A 13,271-nucleotide genomic window follows, 5' to 3' on the forward strand; every position below is an offset into this window, starting at 1 on the left:
GAAAACAGATGGAGAGAATTTAAGAAACAATTAATGCATAGTGAATTAGGTTAGCCCAAAATAGTTAATTTTTACAAAATCTCAGTACTGACCAATGATTTTTTGTATAAGGAGCGCAAAAATTTACATAAAGCACTATTTGTAATATATTTATACTGTCTAGGTATATGTATGTCTTAAAGTTGATTCCTTATGTGTAATCACTCCATCTAATCAATTTTCTAAGACTTGACTTTCATTTTGCACAGATTGATGGTGGATCAGCTACAGATGAAGAGAAGGCACAACTGTTTACAGATTATGATGTCTCCAATATAAACAAGTACACTGTTACAACAATGACTGGGCTCAATCTGACACAGGGAGCTACCTACTATGTGTATGCTATGGGTAAGTCTTTACTGGTGTTTCCAGAAGCATACCTGCCAACTTTTTAAAATGGCCATGGGGTTTTTGTGCGTGGCACCATTTTTTAGGGTAGAATTTTTCGCGCCTTTTTTTCGTGTGATGATTTGGCTCCTAAAAGTGGCTGACATACTTCTTTTTTGGGGGGTGATAGTTGAAGATGCTGTTATATAAACCCATCTTTTTTAAATTGTTTGATTGTTGTATTCTTTTTTGTTGAGATAAACACCAGTAAGATGACCTTATGTTTGTCTGATACATTGTCAAGAAATTAAAAAAGTAATAATTTTAATAATTTAATAACAAAAAAACAACAATATATTATATAGATCAATATCACAAGTTGTAATGTCAAACAGTCTTGGTGATGTTCTGTGCGTTGAATGACTTCTGGTGAAGAGCAGTACTAGAATGTTTGGAGACATCATTAAGGCCACCGTGGTCAACTGTAAAGTCTCTGTTGCAAACTTTACAAAAGGCATGTGACAATCCTAACGTTGATTTAGACAACCAGCCCCTGTACTTAACATCATTCTCCCAAATCAAGTATTTGCACGAAGCAACATGCTTTTTCTTCTTAGGCGGTGACAGAACCATTTTGCAAGTGATAACTTTTGATAAACAACTAAAAATACCTAACAATCTTCGATTCTTTGATTGTTTACTATGCTGACATTAATCAACTGGTGAATGCATGATCACTAAATTTTGATTGGATGAAATTTGTCAGACGCGATTTGTCTCCCTTCGGGGAAACTTTCAAAAGTTCAAAATCGAGAACAAAAATATTTTTCGTGTAAATTTTACTAAAATCGTGTTTTTTGGCTATTTTCACGATCACGATCGTGTAATCGGGACAGAGGGTCAAAATCGTGTAGTACACCCCTAAATTGTGAGAGTTGGCATGTATGCAGAAGTGTTGTCAATTGTTTAAGTTTGTTATTATGTCTTACATTTAAGATGTATTTATTTGTCAACTTTGACTCCACTTTTATTTTCTCATAAATAGGTACTGATAAATCTGGAGCTTGCGGTATGGTCATGCATGAATTCACTGTTGACACCACACAACCAGACAGGGGCAGGATAAAAACTGGACCCTATTATGATATGGTTTGTATTTTTATTACCCCATGCAAAGAAGTTGCGGAGGGTATAATGTTTTTGACCCATCCTGTCTGTCTGTCAGTCTTTCAGTTCTGTTTCATGTCATGGCAACTCCTCTCAAACGGCACAACAGAATTTCATGAAACCTTTTTAGATAATAAGGACATACTATTTAGATGTGCATATCGACAGGAAATTACAATTCAATTTTATTTCTAGGAGTAACGCTCCTTTGAACTTATTTGCTTCAATTCACTACTCCAACAGTTTGTCATCGCAACTCCTCTGAAACCACACAACAGAATTACATGAAACTTTGTAGATAATAAGAACATACTATGTAGATGTGCGTATCAACAGGAAATTATGATTCAATTTTTAGTTCACCTGGCCCGAAGGGCCAAGTGAGCTTTTCCCATCACTTTGCGTCCGGCATCCGGCGTCGTCGTCGTCCGTCGTCGTTAACTTTTACAAAAATCTTCTCCTCTGAAACTGCTGGGCCAAATTAAACCAAACTTGGCCACAATCATCATTGGGGTATGTAGTTTAAAAAATGTGTGGCGTGACCCCGCAAACCAACCAAGATGGCCACCATGGCTAAAAATAGAACATAGGGGTAAAATGCAGTTTTTGGCTTATAACTCAAAAACCAAAGCATTTAGAGCAAATCTGACATGGGGGTAAAATTGTTTATCAGGTCAAGATCTATCTGCCCTGAAATTTTCAGATGAATCAGACAACCCGTTGTTGGGTTGCTGCCCCTGAATATGTAATTTTAAGGAAATTTTGCTGTTTTTGGTTATTATCTTGAATATTATTATAGATAAAGATAAACTGTAAACAGCAATAATGTTCAGCAAAGTAAGATTTACAAATAAGTCAACATGACCGAAATGGTCAGTTGACCCCTTTAGGAGTTATTGCCCTTTATAGTCAATTTTTAACCATTTTTCGTAAATCTTAGTAATCTATTACAAAAATCTTCTCCTCATAAACTACATGGCCAAATTAATCCAAACTTGGCCACAATCATCTTTGGGGTATCTAGTTTAAAAAATGTGTGGCGTGACCCGGCCAACCAACCAAGATGGCCGCCATGGCTAAAATTGGAACATAGGGGTGAAATGTAGATTTTGGCTTATAACTCTGAAACCAAAGCATTTAGAGCAAATCTGACATGGGGTTAAATTGTTCATCAAGTGAAAATCTATCAGCCCTGAAATTTTCAAATGAATAGGACAACCGGTTATTGGGTTGCTGCCCCGAAATAAGTAATTTGAAGGAAATTTTGCAGATTTTGGTTATTATCTTGAATATTATTATAGAAAGAGATAAACTGTAAACAGCAATAATGTTCAGCAAAGTAAGATCTACAAATAAGTCAACATGACCAAAATTATCAGTTGACCCCTTAAGGAGGTATTGCCCTTTATAGTCCATTTTGACCAATTTTTCGTAAATTTTTGTAATCTTTTACAAAAATCTTCTCCTCTGAAACTCCTGGGCCAAATTTAACCAAACTTAGCCACAATCATTATTGGGGTATTAAGTTTAAAAATTTTGTGGCGTGACCCGTCCAACCAACCAAGATGGCTGCCATGGCTAAAAATAGAACATAGAGGGGAAATGTAGATTTTGGCTTATATCTCTGACACCAAAGCATTTAGAGCAAATCTGACTAGGTAAAATTGTTTATCAGGTCAAGATCTATCTGCCCTGAAATTTTCAGACAAATCAGACAACCTGTTGTTGGGTTGCTGCCCGGGCCAAATTAGTAATTTTAAGGAAATTTTGCAGATTTTGGTTATTATCTTGAATATTATTATAGATAGAGATAAACTGTAAACAGCAATAATGTTCAGCAAAATAAGATCTACAAATAAGTCAACATGACCAAAATTTTCAATTGACCCCTTAAGGAGTTATTGCCCTTTATAGTCAATTGTTAACAACTTTTTCGTCATGTTTTTAGGAAATATTTTCCACTGTAATTACTGGGCCAAGTTCATTATAGAGAGAAATATTTGTAGCAACAAGAATGTTCAGTAAAGAAAGATCTACAAACACATCACCATCACAAAAACACCATTTTGTCATGAATTTATCTGTGTCCATTGATAATATGCACATAGACCAAGGTGAGCGACACAGGCTCTTGAGAGCCTCTAGTTTTTTCTTGTACAGTTTTGTGTTCTTACAGTTATTTTTTTTCTCCAGTGACCATGTGAGGACTTGGGGTATGTGAGCGCACTCAATTAGGTTCTTTAAATTATGGATGTTTTTATATCGAAGTAAATGCTTATTCATTTTTTTCTGCGACATATGTGTAACGAATTGCAGTGGACATGGAATAACTGGACATCTGTCCATGTGTCCATCTGGTCTTGTTAGTGTCTCACAGGAACAATTCTTGTCAGATTTTTATAAAACTTATACTATGGGTTAATATCAGCAATATCTCACACAAGTTGTATAATGGTGGATGAATGAATTGTTTTGAAAGAGTTATTACCCTTTGAAATATTGAATTAAGGGAAACTGGCTTGGTTTTCCCTCTCAGAGGTACATTATTCTTGCATGATTTTTATAATTTAAATTATACTTTAGGTATCATTATCAGCAATATCTTGGAGATGTTCTTTAATGGTGGATGATCAACTTTTTTCCAAGAGTTATGCCCCTTGGAAATATTAAATTTATGGAAAATGTCCTTGTTAGCGCTCTCACGGGTACAATATGAATCTTCCCAGATTTTTATAAAATTTATACTTGAGGTTAATATCAGCAATATCTTGGACAAGTTCTATAATGATGGACAATGGACTTTTTTTAAAGAGTTGTGACCCTTGGAAATATAAAATTTATGAAAAAACGCCTTGTTAAAGCTCTCACATGTACAATTTTTGCCAGATTGTTTTAAAACTGTTAAAATGTTTCTGAATAAAAACTTTTTGTTTACTTTCCAGCCTGTGACTTACAATCAAGCCAATACCTCACTATATGTGTATTGGGAGGGATATGGTGACGATGTTTCTGATATAGCCACATATGAAGTATCAATCTGGAGAAATAAATCTTGTTCAGTAGATGCTGAATCTGAGATGGTTGTTAGCTGGATAACCCTATCAAATAATTATACAGATTACAGTTTCATAGATCTATCTCTTAATGTAAGTTTTTCATGTGCTATGAAACATTGTAACGGTTTGATTCATAGGAATATGACATTAAATTAGATATTTTTATTCCCTATTTTTATGCTGTAATTTTGGTGAAAACAACTATAGGTCACTTTATGGCCTTAAACTACTGTGGATACATTTATCTTCGTGGATACCTATTTTCATGGATCTAGTAAAACTTTTTAATGGATTTTTAATGTCATGATTTGCCAAAGTCTGCATATAAGCCTTTATAAAATATGAAATTAAACCCCTGCTTAAAAATTGGGGGTATACTGTTTTACCTGTGTCTGTCAGTCCATTCATCAGTCTTTTTATCTCATGAACATTTTTTGTCACATCTTTCTTATGAACTACATTACAAAGATTTCTGAAATTTGATTTCAGGGTTCATATGAGTCAGCTAAACTGTGAAATGGGTTTTCAGCTTCATCACTCAACAACTTTATGTTTACCTTATTTTTAGAAGGTTTGGGAGGGCGCATTAGTGTGCAGTAGCTCACAGTTTCACTTGTTTGTTGCTTATTTAGATTTGTGGTTTACTTGCAACCACATAATCCACAAAAATTAGTATCCTCAAATAATAATGAATCCACAGTGTTATCAAAATCCATATTGTATACAGTGGATTCATTATTATTCGTTGGATACCAATTTTCGTGGTTTTCATGGGTAGTGTCAAAGTATATTTGTTCCACCTAACAGAAGTTCCAATGGAAACTTTGTTATAAACAATGTCATAATATCTGTTCCTGATGGAACAAATATTCTATACCATTTATTCCGTTAGGACCAATTACTGTAATATTTATTCCAGTGGAAATAATATTCCAGAATATTGTTTCCATTTGGAACTTATAGTATGAAGGAACTTTTATTCAGTGATATTACAAGGGAACCACAAATTTAAATGTTCAAAGAATAACAAATTGTCTAAAGGAATGTATGCAGACTTGGCCAAAACCACCAAATTGAATATCCAAGAATATGCAAGTTTTCCTCAAATCACGAAAATTGATACCCACGAAAATACATGAATCCACAGTAGTAAACTATATTTGAAACCATTAAAAAGTTTAAAATATTTCATACAAGAAAACTGTTAGTCTGATTTATACAAAAAAAAACAAAAAAAAAAACAAAAAAATATCAATAATCAAAAATCGAATATGACAGACAACAAATACGGAAAAACTAAAAAAGACAAAAGACACAAATTACAGTAACTATTTAGAGTAGTCACTGTTAAAACAAGGAGATGCGATAGGATTGCCAAAGAGATTCTATCTACCAGAGTTCAAATGAACAGGTCATAATGAATTATTACAGCCTTTAACAATGAAAAAAATCCTTACATTCATTCAACTATAAAAAGATCCTGGCATGGAGATGTGAAACAATTCAAACCCGAAAAATTGAGATGGTGTAACTAAACATTTGCTGATAATGCCATGAAGACCAAAGGACAAAAAAACGGTACAAAAAGCACAACGTAAATAATCTAAAGAACTGAGCAACAAGAACTCCATGAAAAACAGGTGGGATCTGAAAATCTGTGTGAACTCCTTATTTAAACAATTTAATGTAGTATGTTGCTTTATAGACTGAAAGCAAAAGGTTGGTTTAATGAGATTTATATAATTTACAGAAATCAGAACCACTAGTTGTCAAGTTTATTATCACAAACGGAGCAGGTCTCTCCATAACAGATGAATCGGTACCAATACTAGTAGACATGACCAAACCAACTCCTGGAAAAGTTGTAGATGGCTGGGATTTCAAGAAAGATCGTGTTTGGTTTAATTCTCCCAGCAGTGCTAAAGGTTTGTTTGTAAAACATGCTGGATGCTTTTTATACGCCCGTCGTCTTTTAGACGGGACGTATTATGGTATACCGTTGTCCGTCCGTCCGTCCGTCTGTCCGTCCGTCGTCCACACTTCGGACAATAACTCAAAAACGCTTTCATCAATTTCCATGAAACTTAAGTGAATTGTTTATATCTATTGACGTAAGCTCCCTTTCGTTTTTTTTTAATTTCAGATTTTAAGTTTTGGATTTATGGGGCTTTATTCATAAAAAAGGGGGGATTTTCAACACTTCGGACAATAACTCAAAAAGGCTTTCACCAATGTCCATGAAACTTTGGTGAATTGTTTATATATATTGATGTAAGCTCCCTTTCAATTTTTATAAATTTCAGATTTTAAGTTTTGGATTTATGGGGCTTTTTTCATAAAAAAAGGGGGATTTTCAACACTTCGGACAATAACTCAAAAAGGCTTTTACCAATGTCCATGAAACTTTGGTGAATTGCTTATATCTATTGATGTAAGCTCCCTTTCAATTTTTATAAATTTCAGATTTTAAGTTTTGGATTTATGGGGCTTTATTCATAAAAAAAAGGGGGATTTTCAACACTTCGGACAATAACTCAAAAAGGCTTTCACCAATGTCCATGAAACTTTAGTGAATTGTTTATATCTATTGATGTAAGCTCCCTTTCAATTTTTATAAATTTCAGATTTTACATTTCCGTGTTATGAATTTTTATGCTTAAAAAAGGGGGGATTTTCTTATTTTGGGACAATAACTAACACTTCACAAAATGTTATGCAACTTTGACAAATTGTTTATATCTATTGACATAAGCTCCCTTTCCATTTTTATAAATTTAAGATTTTACGTTTTCTTAAGTAATGAATTTTTATACTTAAAAAAAGGGGATTTTATGAAACTTTGGTGAATATATTAATGTAACATCCCTTTTGATTTGTATATATATTTCTAGTTGATCATATAAATTCATTTAAAGCATAAAAGACAAGTTAAAAGAGCAACGGGCGTATTATGCGCTAAAGCGCAGCCCTTTATTGAGAAATGCAGAAATTAGGCCTTGAAATAGGGCACATACCAATTTGTCAAAAGTCATTCATGGAATGAAAGAAAATGTATTTTGTGTATTTGCCAAATTCTGCATACAAGCCTATTGGAATATGAAGGTCATTGAACATTATATATTTGTGGTTCACCTTTACTCACAAAATCCACAGAAACTGGTATCAAATGAATAATAAGGAATCCACAGTGTATAACAATAAATTGAATTGTGTAGGAGCTACAAAATATTTCTTTATTGCTTACAGTGACTTGACTGATAGTGTTGCTATCCAACAATTGCAATTCATTCAAAATTTTGACCAAATTGCAATTTGTTTTATTAAACCAAATTGTTCAACTGGTCAGAAATTTGAACAAATTGTTCAGTCAAAATGTGAAAGTGCAAGGTGATAAAATAAATCATACTTACAATCCTATAAGACTTTAACTCCACTGTGTTGATGTTATTTTTAAATTAGTTTATCAATCTGTATAGTTATATATAGCTATTACCATACTAAAGGTGAACTGTTTTATTTGTAATTGCTATAAAAATGTCCAAACTAAGCTTTTATATAGTTTTTCTTTCAAAATGTATTCTATATTCATAAGAATCACACAGTATATGAATAAAAACATCATATTCAGTAAAATAATTTGTAAAATTGCAATATATTTGTAGGAAGGGGAGATAATCTTTTTTGGTTTCAAAAAGTCTTTATTCAAAAGAATAGTATTTTAGGTTATTTCCCAAAGGAAACTTATCAATAGCATATTGTTATTTCACATATAGTTTACTGAATATATGATGTATTATTTTAAATGATATATGATTCTTATAAATATAAAATCCTTTTCGAAAGAAAAACTATATAAAAGCTTAGTTTGGACATTTTTATAGCAATTCAAAATAAAATAGTTGACCTTTAGTATGGTAATGGCTATAATATAACATATATGATATAATATAATTATACCAATTGCAACTCATTCAAAATTTTGACCAAATTGCAATTTGTTTTATTAATCCAAATTGTTCAGCTGGTCAAAAATTTGAACAAATTGTTCAGTCAAAATGTGAAAGTGCAAGGTGATAAAATAAAATATACTTACAATCCTATAAGCCTTTAACTCCACTGTATTGATATATTATATCATATATGTTATATTATAGCCATTACCATACTAAAGGTCAACTATTTTATTTTGAATTGCTATAAAAATGTCCAAACTAAGCTTTTATATAGTTTTTCTTTCGAAAAGGATTTTATATTTATAAGAATCATATATCATTTAAAATAATACATCATATATTCAGTAAACTATATGTGAAATAGCAATATGCTATTGATAAGTTTCCTTGGGAAAATAACCTAAAATACTATTCTTTTGAATAAAGACTTTTTGAAACCAAAAAAGATTATCTCCCCTTCCTACAAATATATTGCAATTTTACAAATTATTTTACTGAATATGATGTTTTTATTCATATACTGTGTGATTCTTATGAATATAGAATACATTTTGAAAGAAAAACTATATAAAAGCTTAGTTTGGACATTTTTATAGCAATTACAAATAAAACAGTTCACCTTTAGTATGGTAATAGCTATATATACCTATACAGATTGATAAACTAATTTAAAAATAACATCAACACAGTGGAGTTAAAGTCTTATAGGATTGTAAGTATGATTTATTTTATCACCTTGCACTTTCACATTTTGACTGAACAATTTGTTCAAATTTCTGACCAGTTGAACAATTTGGTTTAATAAAACAAATTGCAATTTGGTCAAAATTTTGAATGAATTGCAATTGTTGGATAGCAACACTATCAGTCAAGTCACTGTAAGAGAATTGCATAAAATATTTTTCAGGATCTATTCTGCATTTGGCAACTCCATTTGGTCAGGCATGTCCAACTCGTCCAGTATCAATTGTTGATGATAGCAATTGGAAAATCTTACAGCAAATAGGCTTCAGAGATCCCGAAGGACAGGACTGGCCCATAAAGATGCGTACAGAAAATCTTGGACATGAAATTTATGATGATGAACTATGGATAAAGTTAGGAAGAGATACAAATTTGAACACTATGTATTCCTCAGGATACTACAGAAAAGCTGACTATCAATTAGGAGGAGAGTGGGAGGTTAGTTCAGTATAGTATAACTTTACAGTAGAACAGTCATTAACCTCGTTTTGTTTTTCAGAATAAACAGTCTGTGACTCCATAGTAAGTATTTAAAGTAAAACCAAGATTCTTCAAATAATTATTAAATATTCTAGTTGGCAAAAAATAAATATATTTTTTTCATTATAGTTGTAGATTTAAGATTTTGACTTCTATAGCATAATATTGAGAATGGAAATCGGGAATATGTAAAAGAGCAGATTACAGCCTTAGGCCACCAATGGGTCTCCATTGCAGTCAAAAATCCTGCACCCAGAGGTGGGCCTCAGCTGGCCCCTAAATAATAAGTTAACTTATCAATTTTTAAATTACAGTTTGAAATCAAGGCTGCTAGTGGTGAAGGTATGGCTGCCACGTCTGTGATGTTATGGGACGGACCAGAGGGTGAAATAATGCCATACGATCATGTTCCAGAGGCTGACTGGTCTGTCACTGTCTGTTATTGCTGTTTTGAAAATCCGATACCAGCAGTAAGTGCAAAACTTTTTATATTTTAATTTAGACTTTTGATATATGACTTATTTGTACACCTTTTCAAGAGGATGTTTTAATTATATGTTGAGAACCCTTGTAACAACTCTTTGTCATGCCATGTGACTTGTTGCATGGCAGAATTTTGTCCCTATATTCAATTTATCCTTATTTTTCACCTGCCTATTGTAAATATTGTTAATTAGTTCTTATTCTAAGCATGCATGAAATATTTGCCGCTAGACATTTATCAAACAACAAAAAAATCAATATAATATGAAATATGACGCCTGACCCTGAACTTTACCCCATGGTTAAATTATTTCTGCATTTTCTTATGGCCACCCCCTTAAATATAATTAATATTTTGGAAATGATTAAGATCCACACCTTCAAACCATATATATTCAGTATTACATTGACCTTTTCAGTGCACCATAACTGTTTGTCTCATCCCATATATATAACTCTTCATATTCAAAACAAGATAATATCCTAAGCCAAATAATTAAATGTTTGACATCATTCTACATTTTTAGACATGCACTGCCTGTGATTGTACGACATATTTAGCTGAAAAGTTTGGTAATGGTACAATAGTAGCACCAACAACTGAAGCAGTTCCTGTTGTTGATAACGGTACATCATCTCTGTACCAAGTGGTAGAAAACCCTAAAGGTGGCGCTGTCATCACACCTATTGATTTATCAAAACAGCCTGCTAGAGCATCATGTGGTATTGAAATTTTCGCAGGTAAAATATGATTATTTATTATCTTTTTGTACCAAGATATTTTTTTGTAGATATCTTTTCAATTAGTGAATTCAAATCAATTTTTCTAAACTTGAAAATATAGAAATATAAGTATTCCATTACTGAACTAAATGAATAATAAATGTGCTAGGCTGTGATTGTTTTTCTGGGTTTTTTTTGTGGGGGGGGGGGAGGGGAGGGGGGGAATTAAAATTTGGTGGATATGTTGGGATAACCAACTACTCCTACTTTTTAAAATCCAGATCAATTATAATAAAACTGATCAAATTCAACTCCTTTTAGTAATTAATCAGAAATATTTTAACATGATACACAGCTTTTTTACCCAATACTGCATAGTTTTTAGCTTATTTTTGTGTAATTTTGCTTGCAGTACCTTTTGGTTTGAGATGCAATGATATAATCTTGTCATAAGAGTTTTATTCAGAAAAGGAAAGCCATTTTTTTATATGAAAAATATTCATAAAGAGATGTTTTATTGTCTCCCAGTGCCAAATAGTTTTACATTGCACCAACAAATCTTTTCTTTCAAACTTTTATTTAACATGTACCAAATCTCGTAATTTTTCCAATTGAAATATTAAACATCTCAATATTCTGTTTATAGGTGATGACCCACATGTTGTTACGTGGTGTAGAATCTTCAATGATACATTACCCCCACAAGTGGTAGAAGATGTCCTTACTTTTGACCCCTCAGCTGATTTCCACACTTACAAGATTGTTGTTGACTTTGAAGCTGATGAAGCTGTAAATGTAAGTTTGTAAAATGATTTAAAAAAAATTAAAGTTAGTCAATATCATTGTTTTTTAATAAACTATGCATCCGTTCCTTCGTCCATTTGTCCATCTGTCCTGCTTCCGGTTTAAGTCTTTGGTAAAGATAGTTTTTGGGATACGATTGCTGTCAAGCAATCTGTAGACTTTTACCATTGACTCCTTTCAATTCTGCCCATACCCTCACGTCGACCATTTTGTTCTAAATATTGAGGAACATCTCATATTCAGAAGATTTTTTTGCTTTAAAAGGTAAAAACAAACAAAGGGATTGAATTAAAACAACTTTCCTATAATTTTCTTCTCATAATCTTAATGTTTCGATATTTCCCTTTTTTTATATGCTAGTTTTTTCAACACGGAAAATCAGAATTAACCAGTATTTATATTTAGTGTTTTTATATATTTAGAAACAGGTCACAGAGGGAATTCTGCAGTTTTGATAAAATGCGAGAGTTTTCCAAATTCCGATAAAGCTATTTCTGTCAGATAAGAACTGAAGTAGAGTTTTCTTATATGTCACTGTTATGCAACTGATATTTGATATTGAACTTCCATAAAGAAATGTAGAACCATCTAGGTCGTTAGATTAACATTTAATATCTGTCCTTGCTACAAATTATAAGTCTATGGTTTAGGTATACGCATGCATATAGTTTTCTTGACCTCCAGGGGTATCAGACTGAATGGTTGCTCTGGATTCCCCACTCCACTGAATAATTTGAAACTCAAGAGATCATTTCTATGTCTGTCTGCTATTGAGGGTTATTGTTGTTGCATAATTTTAAATCATGTGCAATATTTGAATTTAAAAAAATGTAGTCAACATCGTAAAGTTTTAACTAGAACACCCCTTCAGCCAAAATGGAGTCTTCCATATTATCGCTTCGAGTTGTTGCCCTTATACTTCTGTCAATGTCAGAATCAAAATAGGATGATACGTCAAGAAAATTTACCCCGTTCTGTCAATAGACGTGGAATTATATTAAAAGCAATGGCAATTTAAACAGAGGAATGTGACCTAAGGAAATTAAATATTTAATGAATTAGAAATTGGGTTCCACCTAGAATTCACGTAGGAAAATAGGTGATAAGGTACGAAGTGAAATACCTTCTCTCACTTACAGTGACTACTGTGGAAAGTAAACTTGGAATTGATAGTACAAAAATAAAACACAATAATAACATTGTTCATACACTTGTATCTAGGATTGGCTATTTTTATGCCGGATTTATAATGCCCCATTTATGGGCATTATGTTTTCTGGTCTGTTGGTCCGTTCCTTCGTTTGTTGTACCGTCCTTCTATCCGTCCGTCTGTCCCGCTTCAGGTTAAAGTTTTTGGTCAAGGTAGCTTTTGTTGAAGTTGAAGTCCAATCAACTAGAAACTTGGTAAAGATGCTCCCTATTATATGATCTTTCTAATTTTAATGCTCAACTGATTTTATCCCATTTTCACGGTCCACTGAACATAGAAAAT

At 32.5% G+C, this 13,271-nt stretch overlaps 1 protein-coding gene across 1 annotated transcript in view; it reads left to right on the plus strand.

Annotated features, from left to right (window-relative positions):
- The window catches only part of LOC143056999 (uncharacterized), a 129,106-nt gene that overhangs the window by 91,931 nt on the left and 23,904 nt on the right, over positions 1-13,271 (plus strand). Inside the window, exons 64-71 of the mRNA XM_076230225.1 lie at positions 249-390; positions 1,415-1,518; positions 4,479-4,682; positions 6,343-6,517; positions 9,453-9,727; positions 10,084-10,239; positions 10,780-10,993; positions 11,622-11,770. Coding sequence (XP_076086340.1) covers positions 249-390; positions 1,415-1,518; positions 4,479-4,682; positions 6,343-6,517; positions 9,453-9,727; positions 10,084-10,239; positions 10,780-10,993; positions 11,622-11,770 — 1,419 coding nt within the window. The remainder of the gene's footprint in view (positions 1-248; positions 391-1,414; positions 1,519-4,478; positions 4,683-6,342; positions 6,518-9,452; positions 9,728-10,083; positions 10,240-10,779; positions 10,994-11,621; positions 11,771-13,271) is intronic.

Source organism: Mytilus galloprovincialis, chromosome 13 (genome assembly GCF_965363235.1).
Source record: "Mytilus galloprovincialis chromosome 13, xbMytGall1.hap1.1, whole genome shotgun sequence".
NCBI classification, from domain to species: Eukaryota; Metazoa; Mollusca; class Bivalvia; order Mytilida; family Mytilidae; genus Mytilus; species Mytilus galloprovincialis.